Source organism: Phascolarctos cinereus, unplaced genomic scaffold (genome assembly GCF_003287225.1).
Source record: "Phascolarctos cinereus isolate Bilbo 61053 unplaced genomic scaffold, phaCin_HiC Scaffold_2;HRSCAF=192, whole genome shotgun sequence".
NCBI lineage: Eukaryota > Metazoa > Chordata > Mammalia > Diprotodontia > Phascolarctidae > Phascolarctos > Phascolarctos cinereus.
This window is the reverse complement of record NW_027555625.1, coordinates 18,545,436-18,565,990: the sequence shown is the minus strand read 5'-3', so window position 1 is coordinate 18,565,990 and position 20,555 is coordinate 18,545,436. Positions and strand designations below refer to the sequence as shown.

General features: G+C 40.2%; 1 protein-coding gene across 2 annotated transcripts in view; it reads left to right on the top strand.

The window, feature by feature from the left end:
- Nucleotides 1–20,555, top strand: part of DOCK5 (dedicator of cytokinesis 5) — a 252,306-nt gene that overhangs the window by 122,573 nt on the left and 109,178 nt on the right. For both annotated transcript variants that reach the window (XM_021001085.2, XM_021001086.2), the window contains 4 exons: nucleotides 764–836; nucleotides 5,036–5,178; nucleotides 14,242–14,367; nucleotides 16,800–16,924. In XM_021001085.2, coding sequence (XP_020856744.1) covers nucleotides 764–836; nucleotides 5,036–5,178; nucleotides 14,242–14,367; nucleotides 16,800–16,924 — 467 coding nt within the window. The remainder of the gene's footprint in view (nucleotides 1–763; nucleotides 837–5,035; nucleotides 5,179–14,241; nucleotides 14,368–16,799; nucleotides 16,925–20,555) is intronic.

Here is a 20,555-nt window from a genome sequence, read left to right as displayed (position 1 = left end):
CCTCAGGAGATGGTGTAGACCTCAGAGACAGGCAGAACCGGGTTTGGATCCTGCTTGTGACGCCCAGTGTCTTCGGGACTCTGGGCCAATTAACCTCCCAAGGCCCCAGGAAACTCTCTGAGACGCTACATGGCTGATCAGGTGACCATTTTATTGACAGAGACAGCTCCTTATACTAATGAAATCAGAGGTTGAGACCAAAACACATTTCCCTTCTATTACAAATATTCTATGACCCTATGAAGCTCAAATCTTTTTCTGACACTAAAGCACTGAAAGGATTGTACTTCCATCATGAATAATAATAATAATAGCATTTTATATCATTTTAAGGTTTGTAAAGTGCTTTATAAATAACTTATTTTACCTTAACAATCCCAAGAGTTTAGGTGCTATTATGATCCCCATTTTAGAGATGAGGGAACTGAGGCAATTGAGGTTAAGTGACTTGTCCAGGATCACATAGCGAGTAACTAGATTGGAACTCAAGTCTTCCTCGTTCCTGGTCCAGCACTCTCCTCTGTAACACCTAGATGCCTCTATCAAGCAGTGACAAAGGGCTTGCCCCATCCTTTACTGTGTAATATGGCTAGAAAGCCCATTACTAATGAAACAAGAGGAAAAAACTCTAGGCCAAGTACCTTTCCTCTCCAGTGTTGTGTGTTTGGGGGGAGGAAGGAGGAAGGTGTGAGATCATTTTCCACAGTAATTATTGGAGACACGAAGCAATTAGTCTCGTTAATTGCCCTTATCTCTTTCTTAGTGATGGATATTACCGATATCATACACGGGAAGGTTGATGATGAAGAAAAACAACACTTCATTCCCTTTCAGCAGTAAGTACCTTGGCATGGCTCCTGGCTGACTTGGGTCTGTCTTAGCCCTTCCGTCACCGAGCCAGCAGCTCATGCTCCCTCCGTGAAGGTAGGCAGCCCTTCATTGGGCCAGGAAAGAGATAGGAAACGTCTCTGAGACAAACACAGAGTCTCGGAGTTGGAGGAGACCCCAGAGGAGGTCCAGACCCAAGGCTTAAATCCTGTCTACAGCAGCCTCTACCAGCGGCCGTCAGCCTCTGCTCAAACTCTTCCAGTCAGGCAGTCAACAAGCATTGAACTTCATTTCCCTCTAGAGGGTTGATAGAAACAAGGAAAGTAATTCCCTATCCTGCTTGATCTTTTTAAAAAATGTTTTAATTCATCTTTTGTTTTCATACCTTCCTCTGTATCCCTCCCCTTCCCTCTTCACAGAGAACTCTGATTTAACGAGTTCTTTTTTTTTATAGAGAAAATGAGGAATAAAGGGGGGGGAGCTCAGTGAGACTAATAAGTGTATCCCCCACACTTGAAAATCTAGGCCATACTCCACACCGATGCGCCTTCCGCCTCTGGCCGGGGAATAGAATCTTAGATCTCAGGGGTAAGAGAGTGAGGGAAGTAAAACCTCATAGATGGTAATCCAGGGTCTAGTTTCAAGGTGTCCAAGACCAAACCTTCCACTGGTGAACAAGGGCAACATGTGTCCTGGGTGTCTTTCATAACCGCAAAAGGGTTAGAAGTCTCTGGTCTAAATGTACAAAGTAATTCAGCAATACTCAAGATGTTCCAAGATCCCTTTGATAGGGACTCCTCAAGGAGCTTACTTTAAAATATATCAGGGAGAGTCATACAGTGGAAAGAGTATGGAGTCAAGGGACCTGGGTTCAAATTCTGAGTCTGACATAATCTGTGTGACCTTAAGTCACTTAACCTCCCTGGGCCTGTTTCCTCATCTGTAAAATGAGGGCTTTGGACTAGACCCCAGTTACTTTCTGGCTCTAGTTTTGTGATTCCATGATGCAATGCACACGTTTGATGTTTCATGTGGGTTTGCGGGGACGGTGGAGATGCTTATTTACAAGTGAGGCAGACAGCAACCCCTCAGCCTGGCCCTCAAGGCCCTCCACAGCCTGGCTCCCACCTGCCTTACCAGGCTTACTACTCCCCTTCACACACCCTTTCCCAGTCCAACTGGCCAGCTGGATGTTCAATGTAAATGACTATCAAATTTCCCACCTCTGCAGCTTTGTTCAAACGGTCTGGAATGCCTTTCTTCCTCCCTTCTGCTGCACAGAAACCCGAGCTTCCCTCTCAGCACAGCCCAGGTGCCATTCTCTACACATGCACAACCAATCCTGATTCTCCCCACCCTACTAAGCTATTAGCCCTCACTCTCTCTCCCTGGAAATTATTATTATTGATAATAATAAAAATAACTAGCATTTATGTAAAGCCTATTATGTTCCACATACTATGCTAAGCACTTTACAATTATTATCTGATTTGATTCCCACCACACCCCTGAGAAATAGGGGCTATTATGGTCCCCATTTTACAGGTGAGAAAATTGAGACAAACAGAGGTTAAGTGAATTGCCCAAAGTTACTCATCTGGTAAGTGTCTGAGGCTGGATTTGAGCTCTGGTCTTCCCAACTCCAGACCCAGCACTCTGGCCACTGAACTGCCTCTAATTTATCTTGAATTACTTTGTTTTGCTTTGGGAACAAAGTTGCAGAGGCAACCTTACCTTCTTTCTGCATTTTGCGCTCATTAACCTGGGCACATATGACACCGTTTCCCTCCCGAAGGGAGTGCAAGCTGCCTGAATGCCCAGGACCTAGCTCCCTTCATGTAGCAGCAGTTAATAAACGTGTGTTGAATCTAATGGCGTTGAATCATGGATCTGGGTTCAGAATTCCCACTTCTGGCTCAGATCTTTGCTACCTGTGTGACCCTGGGACAGCCAAGGGTTTTTGTGGCATCTCTAAGGGCAGGGGGTTGTGCTGCGTGACCTCGGGAGGCCCTCCCAAGTCTCATTTCTGAGAGTAGCTCTTCTGAGGGGACTGGCTTTCCTCCTCTGCGGCAGGGGAACAGTGCCCCCCGGGAGCCCTAACCCTCCCCTTGGGGTTTTGCTGCCTGCTCGGGGGCTGAGCCAGCCTCTCTCCAGTGGCGATGACTTTCTGCTGGCTGTCATAATGCAGACTTTGAGGTTCTGGGGAACTAAGCCCTAATCTGATTACTGCTCACCCTGCTCCCAGCGGCCACTGCAAATTGTTCACCAGGCAAATTGCAGTCCCTGGCATTTGACCCGCTGACGTTTTTGGCAGCAGCCTTCCAAACACACCACAAAGGCCGCACAGTGTGCTAGCCTGTGAGAGGGGTCTCTGGGTATCTTCTGCCAGCCCCTGGAAGCTTTTAAAAGGCCTTGTTCTGTGGGCATGGGGGAGATGGCAGCACATTTTTGTCAGACCTCGGCTTTGAGCCCTGCAAAGAAAGTTGGCATGGCCAGCGGGCAGGAGAACAAAGCCTCCAGCTTGTAGGCCAGAGGCTGTCAAAGCACATTGGGCCGATGGGCCAGGGAGCTCTGCATCTCCAGAAGGCGGATGGGAGGAGGGGCGTCTCTCAGTGCCCCATTAGCTCTTCACCCTGACGGGATAATTAAAGTGAAGCCTGTGTGCTGACGCCCCCTTCCCAACTGTAGCGGCTGATAGAGCAGAGAAGGGTAAGCTTGTCATGAGAGGGATGAGGGAATCTGAGAGCAGTGATTCCAAACTCAAGAGAGCTCAGGATTATCTGTTACCTCCTAGCTGGCTGACCTTGGCCAAGTCCCTTGGGTGCTCTCGGACTTCAAATTTCCCTGTTGGTGAAGTGGGAGGGAGGGAGCCGCATCATCTTCTATGGTCATTCCAAGCGTTCTACATTCCAAGATTCCCCACAGCTCTGACATTCTATGTTCTAAGGTCCCTCTCAGTTCTAACGGCCTTGGTTTCAGGTCCCTCCTCACTTTAGTGTGCTGTGTTCTAAAGTCCCATTCAAAGGCAGCATTCTGTGTTCTAAGGTCCTTCCCAGGTCTGACACTGAGCTTTCTTGTTCATTCCATGGCCCTTTCCAGTTGCAACATGTGCTAAACTTGATAGCCTTTAGATCGTGTAATGGCTAGAAGGTGGCATTGCCATCCAGCTGATTTGGGCTGGAGGCCGTCTTCAGACCCAGACCACCCGGGTGAGGCTGGTTTTCCTTTCTTCACATTCTCCGTTTCTTAGCATGGTGCCTGGCACATGGAGAGCATTGGATAAATGCTTGTTGACTTGACCGGGGACAAATCACTTCACTCCTCTATGCTCCACTTTCCTCATCCATAAAATAGACATAGCTAACCCCTAAGGTTCCTATGATCCTATGTTCTCACCTCTTGTATTCCATTCCCTAAGTCTTCTAACACAGCCATGCTATATTCCATTTTTGACACTCCAGTCCCTAGGCTTCCTCCCAGCTTAACATCCTTTGTATTAAGAGCCCTTCAGTATCTGACATTCTGTATTTTAATGTCCCTTCACCCCTCTTAATTCTAGCGCCTTCCCTCTATTAACTCTCTCCCATTTATCCTTGTTTGTAATACTTGTGTGCTTGTGTCTTTCCCATTCGATTGTGAGCTCCCTGAGGGTGGGAACCATCTTTTGTCTCTTTGTATCCCTAGAGCTTAAAATGGTGCCTGGAACATATAGGGGCTTATGAATAAATGCTTAGTGGCTGGCTGACTGATTCTCAGATCTTATTTTCTATATTTTTTTTAGTTGCTCCAAGCTATGAGTTTCTATGTGCTAAGGTACCTCCCAGCTCAGATATTCTGTGCTTTTTCCCCATTCTTTCCCCCTAACCTGCCCACTGCCACAGCCCCAGCTCTGATGGTCTGTGTTCTATGTGCTAAGGTCCCTTCCATCACCAACATTTTTTGCTTTCCTGAACTCATGCACTCTCCAGCTTGTGACTGTAGGGACTGCATTATTACAAAGAACAGTTAATTCTGCAAAGTTGACCCCCAAGGGGGTGGGAGTGCACAAGGGTTAAAGAAATAAGATGACCATCCTTGGTGGGAGAGCGAGTGGGTGTGACCACATTTATGTTTGTGGAAGTTCCCAGGGGGACCAGGTCTGGATCAGGTTGTACTCCAGAGTCATTCTTTCCTCACCTCTTCCCTTCCCTGTTGTTCTGTTTCTCAGGATTGCTATGGAAACCTACATCCGACAGAGGCAACTTATCATGTCACCCCTGATAACCTCCCACGTGATCGGGGAGAATGAGCCCCTCACGTCGGTCCTAAATAAAGTGATCGGAGCCAAGGAAGTGAATCATAAAGGACAAGGTACTGAAGTGAGGGAGACCAGGCAGGGTGGGGTGCAGAGAGGATCCGGAGAAGGAGATGATGTTTTCAGAGCTGGACCCTTAGAATCCTCCCTATTTAATATGTTGACTTTTTTTGTCAAAATGTAAGCTATGCTGAGCAGTGACTATCTATGTCTTAGCAACCGCCCAGTGGAAAAATGAGATTCCATTTGTAGTTTAAAAAAAAAAAACAGAAAAAAATTAAAAAAAAAAACAAGAAAAAACAAAACAGGAATAAACTCAAAACTTTTTTCTTAGAACCCCTTCATACTCTTAAAAATTATTGAGGACCCCAAAGACCTTTTATTTATGTGGTTTGTAGCTATTGATATTTACCAGATTAGAAATTAAAAATCTTAGTTTAATCATTAAAATCATTTTAACCTCATCAACCTAATGAACAGGTCTTGGGGACCCTCAGGAGTACCCTTGGAAAACCACTGAACTAGTGACTTACTTCTTCAGGCCACTATATTGAGGAAATCAGGCTAGTAACTCCTCATTCTGTAGGTGAGAAGACTTGCCCAGGGTCATACAAGAAATCCACATAAAAAATTAGGAAATGGATTTATAGATAATCACATCTCAGTGACTGGATTTCCACCATGCTCGTCCTCTTCCTGGTTGGAAATGACCCTGGCTTCTTGAAGAGCATGCCATTGGCTCCCATACTCGAGGAGTTCCTACTGAACTAGAAAGGAACCTGTCTATGTGTTGTCCAAAGCGCAATGTAGCTAAGCTTGGAGAGGTTCATTACCAGACTGGCCACACAGTGCCACATTTTTTGGCCACTACAGCTCTCAAAAGCTATATCTCAAATACCTGAGGGACAGTGTGGTAGATAGGGCACTTGTACATGGAATCAGGAAGACCAAGGTTCAAATCCCACCTTAGATACTTATTAGTTATATAACCCTGGACAAGACTCTTCCAAAAAAAAAAAATCTGTGCCTCAGTTTCTTCATATGTAAGATATAAGAGTTAAACTAAATGTTCGTGGTTCTATGAGCCTTTTGAAAGATAAGTTGTGACTTATAACAACAGGGATTGTACACAACCTGACAAAATTACCTATCCTGGAATTACTGGGATATATGCCAGCACCTCCAAAGACATTGTTCCCATTCTGTTTCCAAAAGCTGAGAGAAGTGGGGCCAGGCCCCCACTTCTTATGCTCAAAATGAGGACAAGCATAAGCTAATGAATTGGTCTTTTACTTTAAAGTTTACAATACAATTAGCTTCCCAAACATAAAAAGGGAGAGGCAGAGTTAAACAGCAGTTGTTTTGAAAAAGATCTGGGGGTTTCAGTGAACCATGAGTTTAATGTAACTCAGCAGGGTGATAAGCAGTCCAAAAAAGTTAACGTAATCATTTTACAGATGAAGAAACTGAGGTCCAGTGACTTCCTTTATATCACATAAGTAATGTCTCATAAAGGATTTTAACCCACATCTTTCTGACTCCAAGTCCAACACTGTCCACCATGTTTGACCACACGAACTCATGGAGAGGCAACTGGGGCTTCGCTCCAGAATTTAGAGCCCTTAGAATACCTACAACAGGTTGGAACTACTGAATACGTAGTTAGCAAGTATCACTTAGAATTCAAATAGGAATCTTCCTTAACTCTTGGTGAGCTCATCCTCTATCCAGCCCAGCCCTGCTCCCTTTGCTGGATGCATCCTTCCAAAAAGCAACCTCTGGAGATGTACTCTACCCACAAAGACTCAGTAGCTCAGGGTCTTTGGTTTCACTGTCCAAATATTGTGTCCCAAGTAGATTTCTTCCCAGGGTCTCCTTCTACCTCCAACTAGACTTTATGGGGTTCATTTAAGGCAGCCAAGATGACAGAGTAGAGAAAGCACTCAGTTGAACTCTCCCAACATTCCTCTCCAAGCAAATTTAAAATAATGCCTCAAATTGAATTCTGGAGTTGCAGAGCCAATAAACGGTTAGAATGAGACATTCTTCCAGCCCAAGACAACATAGGAGGTCCAAAAGAGAGATCTGTAACATGGGGAAGGAGGGTGGTCCAGAGCCCACATGGGGTTAAGTGGTGGTGACAGAAGGAGAAGCAGCTTTAGGAGCTCTCAAGACAGAGATTGTAAGGGGACCATGCCATTGGTGAGGTACCCCTGTGCTAGCACTGAATGCAGGACCAGACATTGCTTGGCAACTCTATTGACTATACCTACTTCTGGGTCAGAGTTCAAGGGCAGAAAGGGTCACTTTTTGTCAAAAGGGAGTGGAAGCCCTGAGGGGCATTATCACTTCTGAGCCCAAGGAAGGAGAGGTCCTGAGGAGTACTATTAATTGCTGTCTCAAGGGATCAGGGACCCTTCCTGGGTAACGAAAAAGAGATATAAAAATTCACTGATGAAAATCACTCTTTAAAAAGCAGAATTGGCCAAGTGGAAAAAAAGGTAAAAAAGCTCACCAAAGAAAATAATTCCTTAAAAATTGGAATTGGGCAAATGGAAGCTCATAACTTTGTGAGACATCAAGAAATAATAAAACAAAGTCAAAAGAATGAAAAAAGAAAATGTGAAATATCTCATAGGAAAAATAACTGACCTGGAAAATAGAGCAAGGAGAGATGATTAAAGAAAGAGTCTAGACATAATATTTCAAGAAATTATCAAAGAAAACTGCCCTGATATCTAAGAATCATAGGGTAAAACAGAAATTGAGAGAATCCACCAATCGCCATCTGAAAGAGATCCCAAAATGAAAACTCCCAGGAATATTATAGCTAAATTCCAGAGCTCCTAGGTCAGAGAAAAAATACTTCAAGAGCCAGAAAGAAACCATTCAAATACCATGGAACCATAGTAAGGATCACACAAGATTTAGCAGCTACCACGTTAAAGGAGCAGAGGAACTGAAATATGATATTCCAAAAGGCAAAAGATTTGGGATTACAACCAAGAATAACCTACCCAGAAAAACTGAATATAATTCTTCAAGGGGAAAAAAATGGATATTTAATGAAATAGAGGACTTTTAAGCATTCCTGATGAAAAGACCAGAGCTAAATAGAAAATTTGATTTTCAAGCACAGAACTCAAGAGAAGCATAAAAAGCTAAACATAAAGGAAATCATAAAGGATTCAACAAGGTTAGACTATTTACCTTTTTATATGGAAAGATGATACATGTTTCTCTTAAGAACTTTGTCATTATTTGGGGAGTTAGAAGGATTTTACATAGAAAGTGAGTGTGGGAGTAAGTAATTTTATTGGGATGATGTTAAAAAAAATGCAGTAGATGAGAAAGAGTGGTGCCCTGGGAAAAGGGGGAAGGAAGAAGAAGAATGAGGGAAATTATCTCACATAGAAGAGGAATATAAGGGAGAACTTTCTTAGTGGAGTAGAAAATGGGGGTGGATGTAGGCAACACTTGAACTTCACCCACATCTAACCTGGTTTGAAGAGGAAAAATGTATACTTACTTAATTTGCAGTAGAAATCTATCTTACCCAACAGGGAAGTAAGAAGGGGAAAGGATAAGAAAAGACTGGGAGGTGATGAAAGGGAAGGTGGATAAAAGAAGCAAAACCAACTCTAGAGGAGGGACAGGATAAAAAAAAGGAGAAGGATAAACAGAGTAAGATAGGGTAGAGAGAAATGGGTAATTAGTAATCATAACTATAAATGTGAATGGGATGAACTCACCCATAAAATGGCAGTAGATGGCAGAATGGATTAGAAATAATATGTTGTTTGCAAGAAACACACTTGAAATAAAGAGATGCACATAGTTAAAATAAGAAGCTGGAGCAGAATTTATTATGCTTCTGTTGAGTAACAATCATGATCTCAGATAAAGCAAAAGCAAAAATAGACCTAACTAAAAGGAATAAGCAAGGAAAAAGCATCTTGCTAAAAGAAAACCATACACAATGAAGCAATATTAATTCTAAACATGTATGCATCAAATGGCATAGTGTCCAAATTCTTAAAGAAGTATTTAAATGAATTACAAGAGGAAATAAATGACAATCATCCTCTCAGAGGACTTCAACTTTCCCCTCTCAGAGCTAGATAAATCTAACCGTAAAATAAGTGAGAAAGAAGTTAAAGAGATAAATAGAACCTTACAAAAACTAGATGTGGTAGACTGGAGAAAACTGTATGGAAATAGAAAAGATTATACCTTTTTTGCAGCTGTACATGGCACCTTCACAAAAATTTATCACTTATTAGGGCATAAAAACCTCACAAACAAATGAAGAAAAGCAGAAATATTAAATGCACCTTTTTCAGGTCATAATACAATAAAATTACATTCAATAAAGGGCCATGGAAGCGCAAATATAAAGCTAATTAAAAACTAATCTAATCCTAAAGAATGAGTGCATCAAAGAACAAATCATAGGAAAAATGAATAATTTTATTAAAGAGAATAACAACAATGAGACAACATTCCAGAATTTGTGGGATGCAGCCAAAGCAGTATGTAGGGGAAAATTTATACCTTTAAATCAATAAAACAGAGAAAGAGTAGATCAATAAATTGGCATAAAACAATAACAACAAAAAAACCTAGAAAAAGATCAAATGAAAATCCTCAATTAAACACCAGAATGTAAATCCTAAAAGTTAAAAGAAAGATTAATAAAAATGTAAAGTTCAAAAAAATTAAATTATAAATAAATAAAATAGATACATAAAACTAGGAGCTGCTTGTATTTAAAAATAAATAATAAGATAGATAAACCATTGCTTAATTTGATTTAAAAAAGAAAGAAAACCAAATTACTGGTATCAAAAATGAAAGGCTGAATGCAACACCAATGAAGATGAAATTAAGCAATTAGGAGTTATTTTGTTCAATTACATGCCAATAAAACTGACAATCTAAGTGAACTGGATGAATATTTCTTTTAAAAGTATTTAAAATTTATGCATTTATAAAAATTTTTTTAAAAGCTCAGATGAACAGAAGAGGATAATAGAATACTTAAATAACCCTGTCTTAGAAAAGAAAATTGATCAAGCTATCAATGAGCTCCCTAAGAAAAAAAAAAATCCCCAGGACCAGATGGCTTTATAAGTAAATTTTATCAAGCACTTAAGGAACAATTAATTCTAATACTATACAAACTATTTAAAAAATAGATAAAGAAGGAATCCTGCCAAATTCCTTATATGACACAAATATAGTTTTGATACCTAAACCAGGTAGACCAAAAAACAGTGAAAGAAAACTATAGATTAATTTCCTTAATAAATATTGATGCAAAAATTTTAAATAAATTCTAGCAAGGAGATTATAGCAATGTATCACAAAGATCATACACCATGACCAGGTAGGATTTATTCCAGGAATGCAGGGCTGGTTGAATATTAGGAAAACTATCAGCATAATTGACAACATCAATAACAGTAACAAAAATCTAATGATTTTATCAATAGATGCAAAAAAAGCCTTTGAAGAAATACAACACTCATTCCTATTAAGCCCTAGAAAGCACAGGAATCAATGGAGCCTTTCTTAAAATGATAAGTAGTCTGCATCTAAAATCAAAAACAAGAATTATTTGTAATGGAGGTAAACCTGAAGCCTTCCCGGTAAAATCAGAAGTAAAACGAGGATGTCCATTATCACTGTTATTATTCAATATTGTATTAGAAATGCTGTCTATAACAATATGACAAGAAAAAGCCATTGTGGGAATAAAAATAAATAACTAAGAAATAAAACTATTATTCTTTGCAGATAATATGATGGCATACTTGGAGAACCCTAGAGAAGTAACTAAAAAACTAGGTGAAACAATTAGCAGCTTCAGCAAAGTTGCAGGATATACAATAAATCCACATAAATTATCAGCATTTCTATATACTACCAACAAAGCCCGACAGGACGGAATAGAATAAGAGAAATTCCATTTAAAATAATTGCAGACAATGAAAAATAATTGGGAATCTACCTGCTAAGACTGGATTCTTTGAACACAATTAGAAAACACTTTTCACACAAATAAAGACAGATTTAAAGAACTGGAGAAATATTATTCATGAGTAGACCAAGCTAATATAATGAAAATGGCAATCCTACCTAAATTAGTATACTTATTCAGTGCGATGCCAGTCAAACTACCAAAGAACTGTTTCATAGAACTAAAAAAAAAAAAAGCAACAAAATTTGTCTAGAAGAACAAAGGATCAAGAATCAAGGGAATTGGACAGCTAGGTGGCAAAGTGGATAGAGCACCTGCCCTGGATTCAGGAGGACCTGAGTTCAAATCCGGCGTCAGACACATAACACTTACTAGCTGTATGACCCTGGGCAAGTCACTTAACCCCGTTGCCTCGCCATTAAAAAAAATAATAATTAAGGGAATCAGTGAAAAAAAAATGTTAAGGAAAGCAACCTAGCAGTCCCAGATTTCAGTTGTTCAGTTGTTTTTCAGTCATGTTCAACTCTTTATGACTCCAGTTGGGGTTTTCTTGACAAAAATGTCAGAGTAATTTGCCATTCCCTTCTCCAGCTCATTTTACAGATGAGAAAACTGAGGCAAACAGGGTTAAGTAACTTGCCCAGGTCACACAGCTAGTAAGTGTCTAAGGCCAGATTGGAACTCAGGTCTCCCCAACTCCAGTCCTGATGTTCTATTCACTGTACCACCTAGCTGCCCTACCATATTACCAAGCAGTAATCATCAAAACGATCTGGTACTGGCTAAGAAATAGAGTGGTGTATCAGCGGAATAGATTAAAAGTATACAATACTCAGTAGTAAATGACCACAGTAATCTAGTGTTTGATAAACCCAAAGATCCAAACTTTGGGGGTAAGAACTCACTATTTGACAAAAATAGCTGGGAAAAGAGGAAAGCAGGGGCAGCTAGGTGGTGCAGTGGATAGAGCACTGGCCCTGGAGTCAGGAGGACCTGAGTTCAAATGTGGCCTCAGACACATAACACTTACTAGCTGTGTGACTCTGGGCAAGTCACTTAACCCCAATTGCTTCACACACAGAAAAAGAGGAAAGCAGATTGGCAGAAACTAGTCATAGACCAACATCTCCCAACATATACCAAGATAAGGTCAAAATGGACAAATGATTTAGACATAAAGAGTAATATCATAAGCAAATTAGCAGAACATGGAGAAAAGTCCCTGTCAGACCTATGGATAAAGGAAGAGGTGTGACCAAATAAGAAATAGAATTATGAGAAATAAAGTAGAGATTTTTATTATATGAAATTAAAACGAAACCAATGCAGCCAGAATTAAAAGGAAAATGGGAAACTGGATATTACAGCAAATCTCTCTGATAAAGGCCTGATTTCCCAAATATATATATGGAGCTGAGCCAAATTTATTTTTAAAAATGAGAGCCATTCTCTAGCTGATAAATGATCAAAGGATATGAGCAAGTAGTTTTCAGAAGAAGAAATCAAAGCTATCAACAGTCACATGAAAAAATGTGATTAGCGAAATGTAAATTAAAATAATTATGAGATATCAGCTCATATCTGTCAGATTGGATAACATGACAGAAAAGGAAAATGACATATTCTAGAGGAGATAAGGAAAAATTGGGACACTAATGCACTATTGGTGAAATGACCCACCCTTCTGGAGAGCAATTTTGAGCTATGCCCACAGGGCTATAAAATTGTGCATACCCTTTAACCCAGCAAAATCATTATTAGATCTGTATCCCAAAGAAATAAAAGGAAAAGGACCTATTTGTACAAGAATATGTATAGTAGCACTTTTTTGTGGTGGCAAAGAATTAGAAATCAAAGGGATGTCCATTAATTGGAGAATGGCTATATTGTGATATATGATTGTGATGGAATACTATTGTGTTATAAAAAAAATAATGAACAGGATGGTTTCAGAAAAACTTGGGAAGACAAATAAGCTCATGCAAAGCAAAGTGGAGCAGAACCAGGAGATCATTGTACACAATAACAGCAATATTTTTCTAGTGATCAACTCTGAAAGGCTTAGGACTTCTAATCAAGTTAAGTATCCAAGATAATTACATAGGATCCATGATGAAAAATGTTATCCATCTCCAGGGAGAGAAATGCTGAACGTTGAATACAGATTGAAGAGTACTTTTTTTTTAAACTTTATTTTTATCATTGTATTTTGTTTGTTTTCTTTTGCAACGTGACTAGTATGGAAATATGTTTTGTGACTTCACATGCATAATCAATATCAAATTATTTGCCTTCTCAGGGAGGGTGATAATTCAGAACTCCAAATTTAAAAAAAAAAAGATTCTTCCAAAAAAATTACATACAATGGGGAAATATTTAATGACATAAATAAAAATAATTTTTAAAAAATAAGCCAGGAAAAAAAGTTTATTTTAGGGAAAACTTCCATGCTTACCCTAGGCACAAAGAATGCAAATTACAACTCTGCCTAGCTATTTCAGTTCCAGTTTAGTAGTTATTCACCATGGCCCTGAGTGAGAAGGAAATATGTTGGCTTGAAATTTTAAGAAGTGATGTTATAAAAAAAATCAAAAGAAAGGTAAAACCCATTGATTTGAAGTTTACAACAAAATCATATAGGTATTCAAATGAAGAACACTTTGTCTTTGTCAATTTGTATTACTATTTCTTTGGGGGGGTAGAACAAAGCTTGTTGAAAAAATGAGTCATTGGTGAGAGTTTTTAATTTGTACTAAAAACCAATCCAGTTATTTCATAAGATTATCATTCTGATGACTGAAGGTAGTTTGTTTCCTCCAGGAAGATAGAGATCTGATTGATTTAGATAAATTTATTGTTTTTAGACTGAGTGCTTGTATCATTAAGATCAGGAAAGGAGCTCAGAGACCATTTAGTCCAATCTTCTTTGACATATTAGCAATTGAGGTCCATGGAGATTCAGTGACTTGTCCAAAGTCATACAGGTAGGAATTAGCAGAAGTAGAGCTCAAACACAGGTCTTCTGAGTCCAAACCCAATACTCTTCACCTTTTGTCCCAGTCTACCTGTCCAGATGCCATTGTTTCAAATTCAGCCCTTTCTGGTGCCTTCATTTTGTTCAATCCTTTCCTGCTAGGTCTTTGGGTTTCTCTGAAGCTACTCCCTGGTGACCTCACACAAGTACAGAAAGATTTCTCACACTTGGTTGACAGGACCACAGCCATTGCCCGAAAAATGGGTTTCCCTGAAATCATCCTTCCAGGTAAGCTCAGCCTCAACAATGACTCCATTTCCAGCATTAGTTGAATTAATTTTATGAAGTCACAGGAATGCTAGCTAGAAGTACTGAAATTCCTTTATGTTCATATGACTATTCCCCATCAGGACATTGGAAGACCTAAAATAACCCCCAAACATTCAGGTTTCTTAGAGGCCAGGACTTTCAGGCTCTAAAAGTCTGTCTTTGACCATCCCCCTATTAAATTTGGACAAAATCTTTTAGTGATCTATGTCCTAGAATTTCCATTCCAATGACTTCTCCCTTGCTATGTGCAATATGTTTCTTTCTGTTCAAATATATTCCCAGCTATCTAGAAGGAGTGGTTGTGTTACCACATCATAAGGTTCAGAAGAGATTTGATAGATATCTCCAAACATTGCCAGCTGTGGCTCTAGAAATGTTAGCCATAGCATTAAAGCCAGACAAAGTACTGCTTTCTGATGTCATGATGACTCGCTTAAAAAGTCCTGGGGAATCAGGGGGAAAAAAAAAACATCGATTCAATAGCTTCAGTAAAGTTGCAAACTATAAAATAATCCTATAAAATTGACAGCATTTCCAGAAAGCAATAATAATAATTATTATAATAATAATAAACAGGTAATAATAATCAAAAGAGAAGTCCCGTTCAAAATAGCTGTAAAATGCATAAAATATCTGGGACTCATTCTACCAAAGTACACAAGATACCTGTATAAATGTAATTACAAAATACTCCTTAAGGAAATAAAACAACTTAAGAACTAATGAGATATATTTAGCGCTCATGGCTGGGCCATGCCAACCTAATAAGCAGACAAAAGTACCAAGATTACTTTACAGAGTTAGAGTAATGCCAGTCAAATAGCCCTGCAAATAATTTGAAAAAATAGTAACAATTGGAGCAGCTAGGTGACGCAGTGGATAGAGCACCGGCCCTGAAGTCAGGAGGACCTGAGTTCAAATGTGACCTCCAATGGAACACTTGGCACTTACTAGCTGTGTGACCCTGGGCAAGTCACTTAATCCCAATTGCCTAAAAAAAAAAATAGTAACAATTTATTTGGAAGAATAAAAAATCTGGGATTCCAAAGGTAACAAGAACAATAAAGTAGAAATGAAAGAGGCATGGTACTTCCATACCTGAAACTCTAATAGAAATTCATAATCATCAAGATTATTTGTCACTGGTTTAAAAACAAAATTAGTGAAGTAGATCAATGAGTTAGACTTGGCAAGGAAGAATTAAAAATCCAATGTACAATAAACCTTGAGCCATAAATTGTCTAGAAAAGAGAAATTCAACAGAGATTAGTTTAGTCTCAGTCTGCACAAGCTGAGAGGGCAGGGCTAGGCTCAGTGAGTATGGGTTTCAGAAATACACACTTAGGCTTGATATTGGGAAGAAAGCTTTCTGAGAATTATAGGTGTCCAAAAATAGAATGGGCTGTCTTGTTTGAGTTCTTAAAGGCAAGACTGGATAACTTATTGAACACGTGGCAAATGAGATTTATTCAGGGAGCATGGGTTGAACTATATAGCAATTGAGGTCCTTCCAACTATCATTCTGTGAATTGCTTATTTTTATGATGGAAAATAGTCCTTTTTTCTCTAGGAAGATACAGACCTGATATGGGTCTGATTGAATTAGACAGCTTTACTGTCTTTGGGCAGACTGAACACTGCTGAATATATAAGAGGCGGAGGATCCTAAAATGTCTTCTGATTTATCTCCCCATCTCCAGGCTGGGTGGCCTCTGAAAGAGTGGATGATTCTAGAAAGGTGCTTGTCCAATCATGTTAATATGCTTTCCCCTAGACCACCACTCCAGCTATTTCTGTTTAAATTCAAAGATGCCCATTCTCAACTGTCTCCAGACTTCAGCATCTCACTCCAGTCTGGGTGGTGGTGAATATCAGCATGCCAACCACAGAAGGAATTCTGCCTCCCAAAAACTTGGTCTGATTTCCAAAACACACAAGAGAGAATTCCTCTGGAGATGGCTGAAAATTGAATCAAGCTGCTTTAGCCTGAAATAAAATACTCTATGGGCTTTCAGCAGCAAGGCTTACTGGGGAGAATAAAGTAACTCTAGCATCATACCAAGATGAGATGCAAACACCACCCGGGGTTCAAGGCAGTGTAAAAAAAAGATCGTCTCTTATAATGGCAACTAAATGTGCTGCACGTCTTAAATCAGCCAAAGACTATTAATAAAGTAGAAGCAGACAAATGATTCTGATTTGTGGGTCAATCAACCAGCAAATAATTATTAAATGTGTGCTAGGTTTTTTGTAAGTATGTGGGATAAAAAGACAAAAAGGTCCCTGCCCTCAGTTTCTTCCTCTATAAAAAGAAGGGCTTAGACATACAGCTTCTAAGTTCTCTTCCCCCTCTGATGCTGTGGGCCTCACTCCTCATTTCCATGTTGCAGGTGATGTTAGGAATGACATCTATGTCACCCTGATCCATGGAGAGTTTGACAAAGGGAAAAAGAAGACACCAAAGAATGTCGAGGTGACCATGTCCGTGTATGATGAGGACGGCACATTGCTTGAGGTATGCTGTTCTTCACGGGGATGCACCTACCTACTGCAGGGCTTCTGATTAGTGATGAGTCCACATCGAGCAAGAGCAAAAATAAAAGCCTTCCTAATGATTGAATGTTCAGCTGTGTCTGACTCTTCGTGACCCTATTTGGGATTTTTCTTGGCAAACAGCCTGGAGTGGTTTGCCATTCCCTCCTCATTTTACAGATGAGGAGCCTGAGGCAAACAGGGTTTAGTGACTTGCCCAGGCTCACCCAGCTAGTAAGTATCTAAGGCCAAACTTGAATTCCAGTCTTCCTGGCTCCAAGTCCAGTGCTCTATCCACTGCACCACCTGGCTGCCCTAACAATTAAAGGCGTCCAAAGAATCATAGCAGTATAGGATAGGTCTAGAACTGGAAAGTTCCATCAAGGCCTGCAAGTCTGAATGGCCTCATTCTGAGGTGGACATTGACAAGCTGTGGGAACACTACCTACTCACAGGTTTAGAGCTGGAGAAGATCTCAAAGCATTTTTAGTCCCACCCCATCATTTTACAGATGAGGAAACTGAGGCCCACCAAATTCAATGTTCTTTTCCCTACGACTCACTGCCATAGGAAAAAGTGGGTTTCCCCCATTGTAGGTCCTCAGTCCGGTAAATACTGGAAGGACTCTTGTCTGCTCTATTGTGGTCAGGATTCTTTCTCAGGTATAACTTGGTCTAGGTGGTCACTGACGTCTCCTCCAATTGTGAAAATGCTGTGATTTTGTGATGTTATCCCAGTTTGGCCATAGCACAGAACAAATGGAAAGGAATAATTCAGAAGAGTTCTGGAAAGGTAGGTAGGAGCCAACTTTATCCTGGGGGCAGCAGGGAGCCATTAAAGGTTTTTTAATAGGGAGCTGCTATGATCATATCTCTACTTTTGGAGTGGAGTGGAGAGGGAAGAGGCTGGAGGCAGGGAGATGATTTAGGAGGGTATTGTGATAGAGTCGGTGAAAACTGTAGGCAAGTCACTTAATCTCTGTTTGCTTCAGTTTCCTCATCTGTAAAATGGGAATAATAATGGTACCTATCTCCAGGGCTGTGGTGAGAATTGAAGGCAAAAATAGCTGTAAAAAGCGCTTAACACAGTGCCTGGCATGTTATAGAAATCGTTATTGTCGTAGTTATTTCTTAAGTAAGAGTCTGTTAGGTCTTTCTAATTGTCGCCTCCAATGCCGAGGTTCCTGGCTTCATGACAGTGTCTGCAATAACACTGAAAGGAGTATCGTTTCTTCTCAGAACCGTGGCCAAGACTCCTCTCACATATCCCAAGACAGCATAATTTCATGTTTCAACTTGAATTGGACATTTTCAAGCTAATGGATCATTTTCAAACATGTCAAATTCCTCAAGTCCTTGAGGGCAGATAATTGGGAACATATTTTTTTTTTTGCTTTTTTTAAATGGCAAATAACATTTTCGACACTTGGATTCCCTTGAGCAAACAGAACCAAAGGTGTTCTTCACTCATCTAACTTCAGAGCTGGAAGGAAACAGATCCTCTCATTTTATAGATGAAGAACCTAAGATTCAGAAGTTAAGTGACTTACCCAAGGTCACACAAGGCCTTGGGAAATCAAAGTCTTCTGACTGTTTATCAATACCATGTCTCTCTTACAATATGTCTCCCATGATACAAAAATCATAATAATGGCAATAATAACAGACATATATAGCACTTTGTTTTTTTATTTCATTTAAGCCTCACAAGTCTGTAAAGTGGGTTCTCTCTAATAAGCATTAAGTGCCTACTATGTGCTAGGCACTGTACTGTGAACTGAGAATACAAAGCCAAAACAGGTACTCCCTCCAGGAGTTTACATTCTGTTGGTGGGGAGAGACAGCATGTAGGTAAAAAAAAGTGAAATGTAAAATATATGGAAAGTGATTTCCTAGGGTAGGAGGTACTAGCAGCTGGAGGGATCAGACAAGGCTTGCTATAGGAGATGGCATCTGAGCTGCAGTTCTGAAGAAAGCTAGGAATTCTATAAAGTGAAGAGAAGGGAGCCCAGTTCAAGCAGAAGGGCCAGCTTGTGCCGGGACATGGGAATGGCAGCTGCAAAGTCATGTGTGACTAAGAGACAGAAGGCCTGGATGTCAGTCAGATCCAATAAGCAACGAAAGGTAGCCTGAAGCCAGGTCGGGAAGGGCTTTAAATGCCAAGCCAAGGAGGTGACATTTTGAAGGAGCCGTTGGAGTTTCTTGAGCAAAGACCCAATGTCTTACACACTCTTTAGGAATATCTATTTGGAAGCTGAAGGAGGATGGATTGGAGTGGTCAGAGACTGAACGTAGGAAGACCAATGAGGGAGTGGTCTTTCAATAGGTCAAGAGAAGAATGACAAGGACCCATCCTAGCAGCAGTGGCTGTAGTATGAGTGAAGGCAAGGGATTGGATGTGAGAGATGCCCTCGAGAGAAAAATGGCAAGATTTGGCAACTGATTAAATAGAGAGGTTGAGACAGAGTGAAGCATTGAGGATGAGAACCTGGGCTGACTAGTGCCCTCGGTGGTTTACAGAAGATAAATGATGAGCTGAGTTGTGGACCTGGTGTAGTTAGGATGTTTCTGGAGAATCCAGTTGGCGATAAAGCCAGCAGACTATTGGTACTCAGTGAGGAAGTGTAGTGGATAGAGTGTTAGACTAGGAGTTGGGAAGACCTGAGTTTGAATTCTTCCTGTATGACCCTGGGCAAGTCACTTAAACTATTTTAGCCTCAATTTCCTCATCTGTAAAACTGATATAATAATAGGTCCTACCTCCCCAGATTGTAGAGAGAAACAAATGAGATAATGTACATAACGCCCATTACAAACCGTTAACCATTACATAAATGTTCAGTAGTAGTAGTGATAATTATAATTAACTGTTACTAGTAGTAGTAATCTAGGTTACTAACCCTAACCCTAATCTAATCCCCAAACCACTTATTAAACTCCTGTTTTGTAACAGGCATTGTGCCAGGCTCTGGAGATACAGACATAACAAAAAAACCATCCCTACCTTCAAGGAGATTCCATTCTACTATAAATACTACCCCTATTTTATGGAAGAGGAAACTGAATCATAGGTGATGTGCCTAAATTCAGGGAAGAGAAGGACTCAGGATAGTCCAGACAAGAATCATATCCTCTTTCCCATGTGTCTGCATTTGATAAAATGAATTTAAAAAACTCATTTATTTAGCACCTACCATTTGCTAAATACTGGGGATACAAGTTCCCACACATACACACCCCAACACACCCTCTGGGAACTTACTTTCTAAGGGAAAAAAACAGTACACATAGGGCAGTGGAAGCCAGTGAAGGAAGCTTTAGCTTAGAAAGTTAAAGGGATGGTAATTTGGATGATAGGGAAGTAAATTGACACACCCCATCCAGGAACAATAGCAGAATTGACTTGATCTTGGTCCGTGGTTCCAAAACTGTGGGAATTGGAAGGGGTGGGGGTGAAAAGTAAAGAGTAACGAGCCTGTTTCTAAGGAAGTTGTGGAGGAAGTGGCCAGAGAGGAGAAAGTGAAGTGAAGCATGACTGGGTCATTCCTAAAATATTGTTTTGGGAGGAGTAGTCACTAATTTAGAGAAGCAAGCCCCAGGAAGGATGTTCAACCA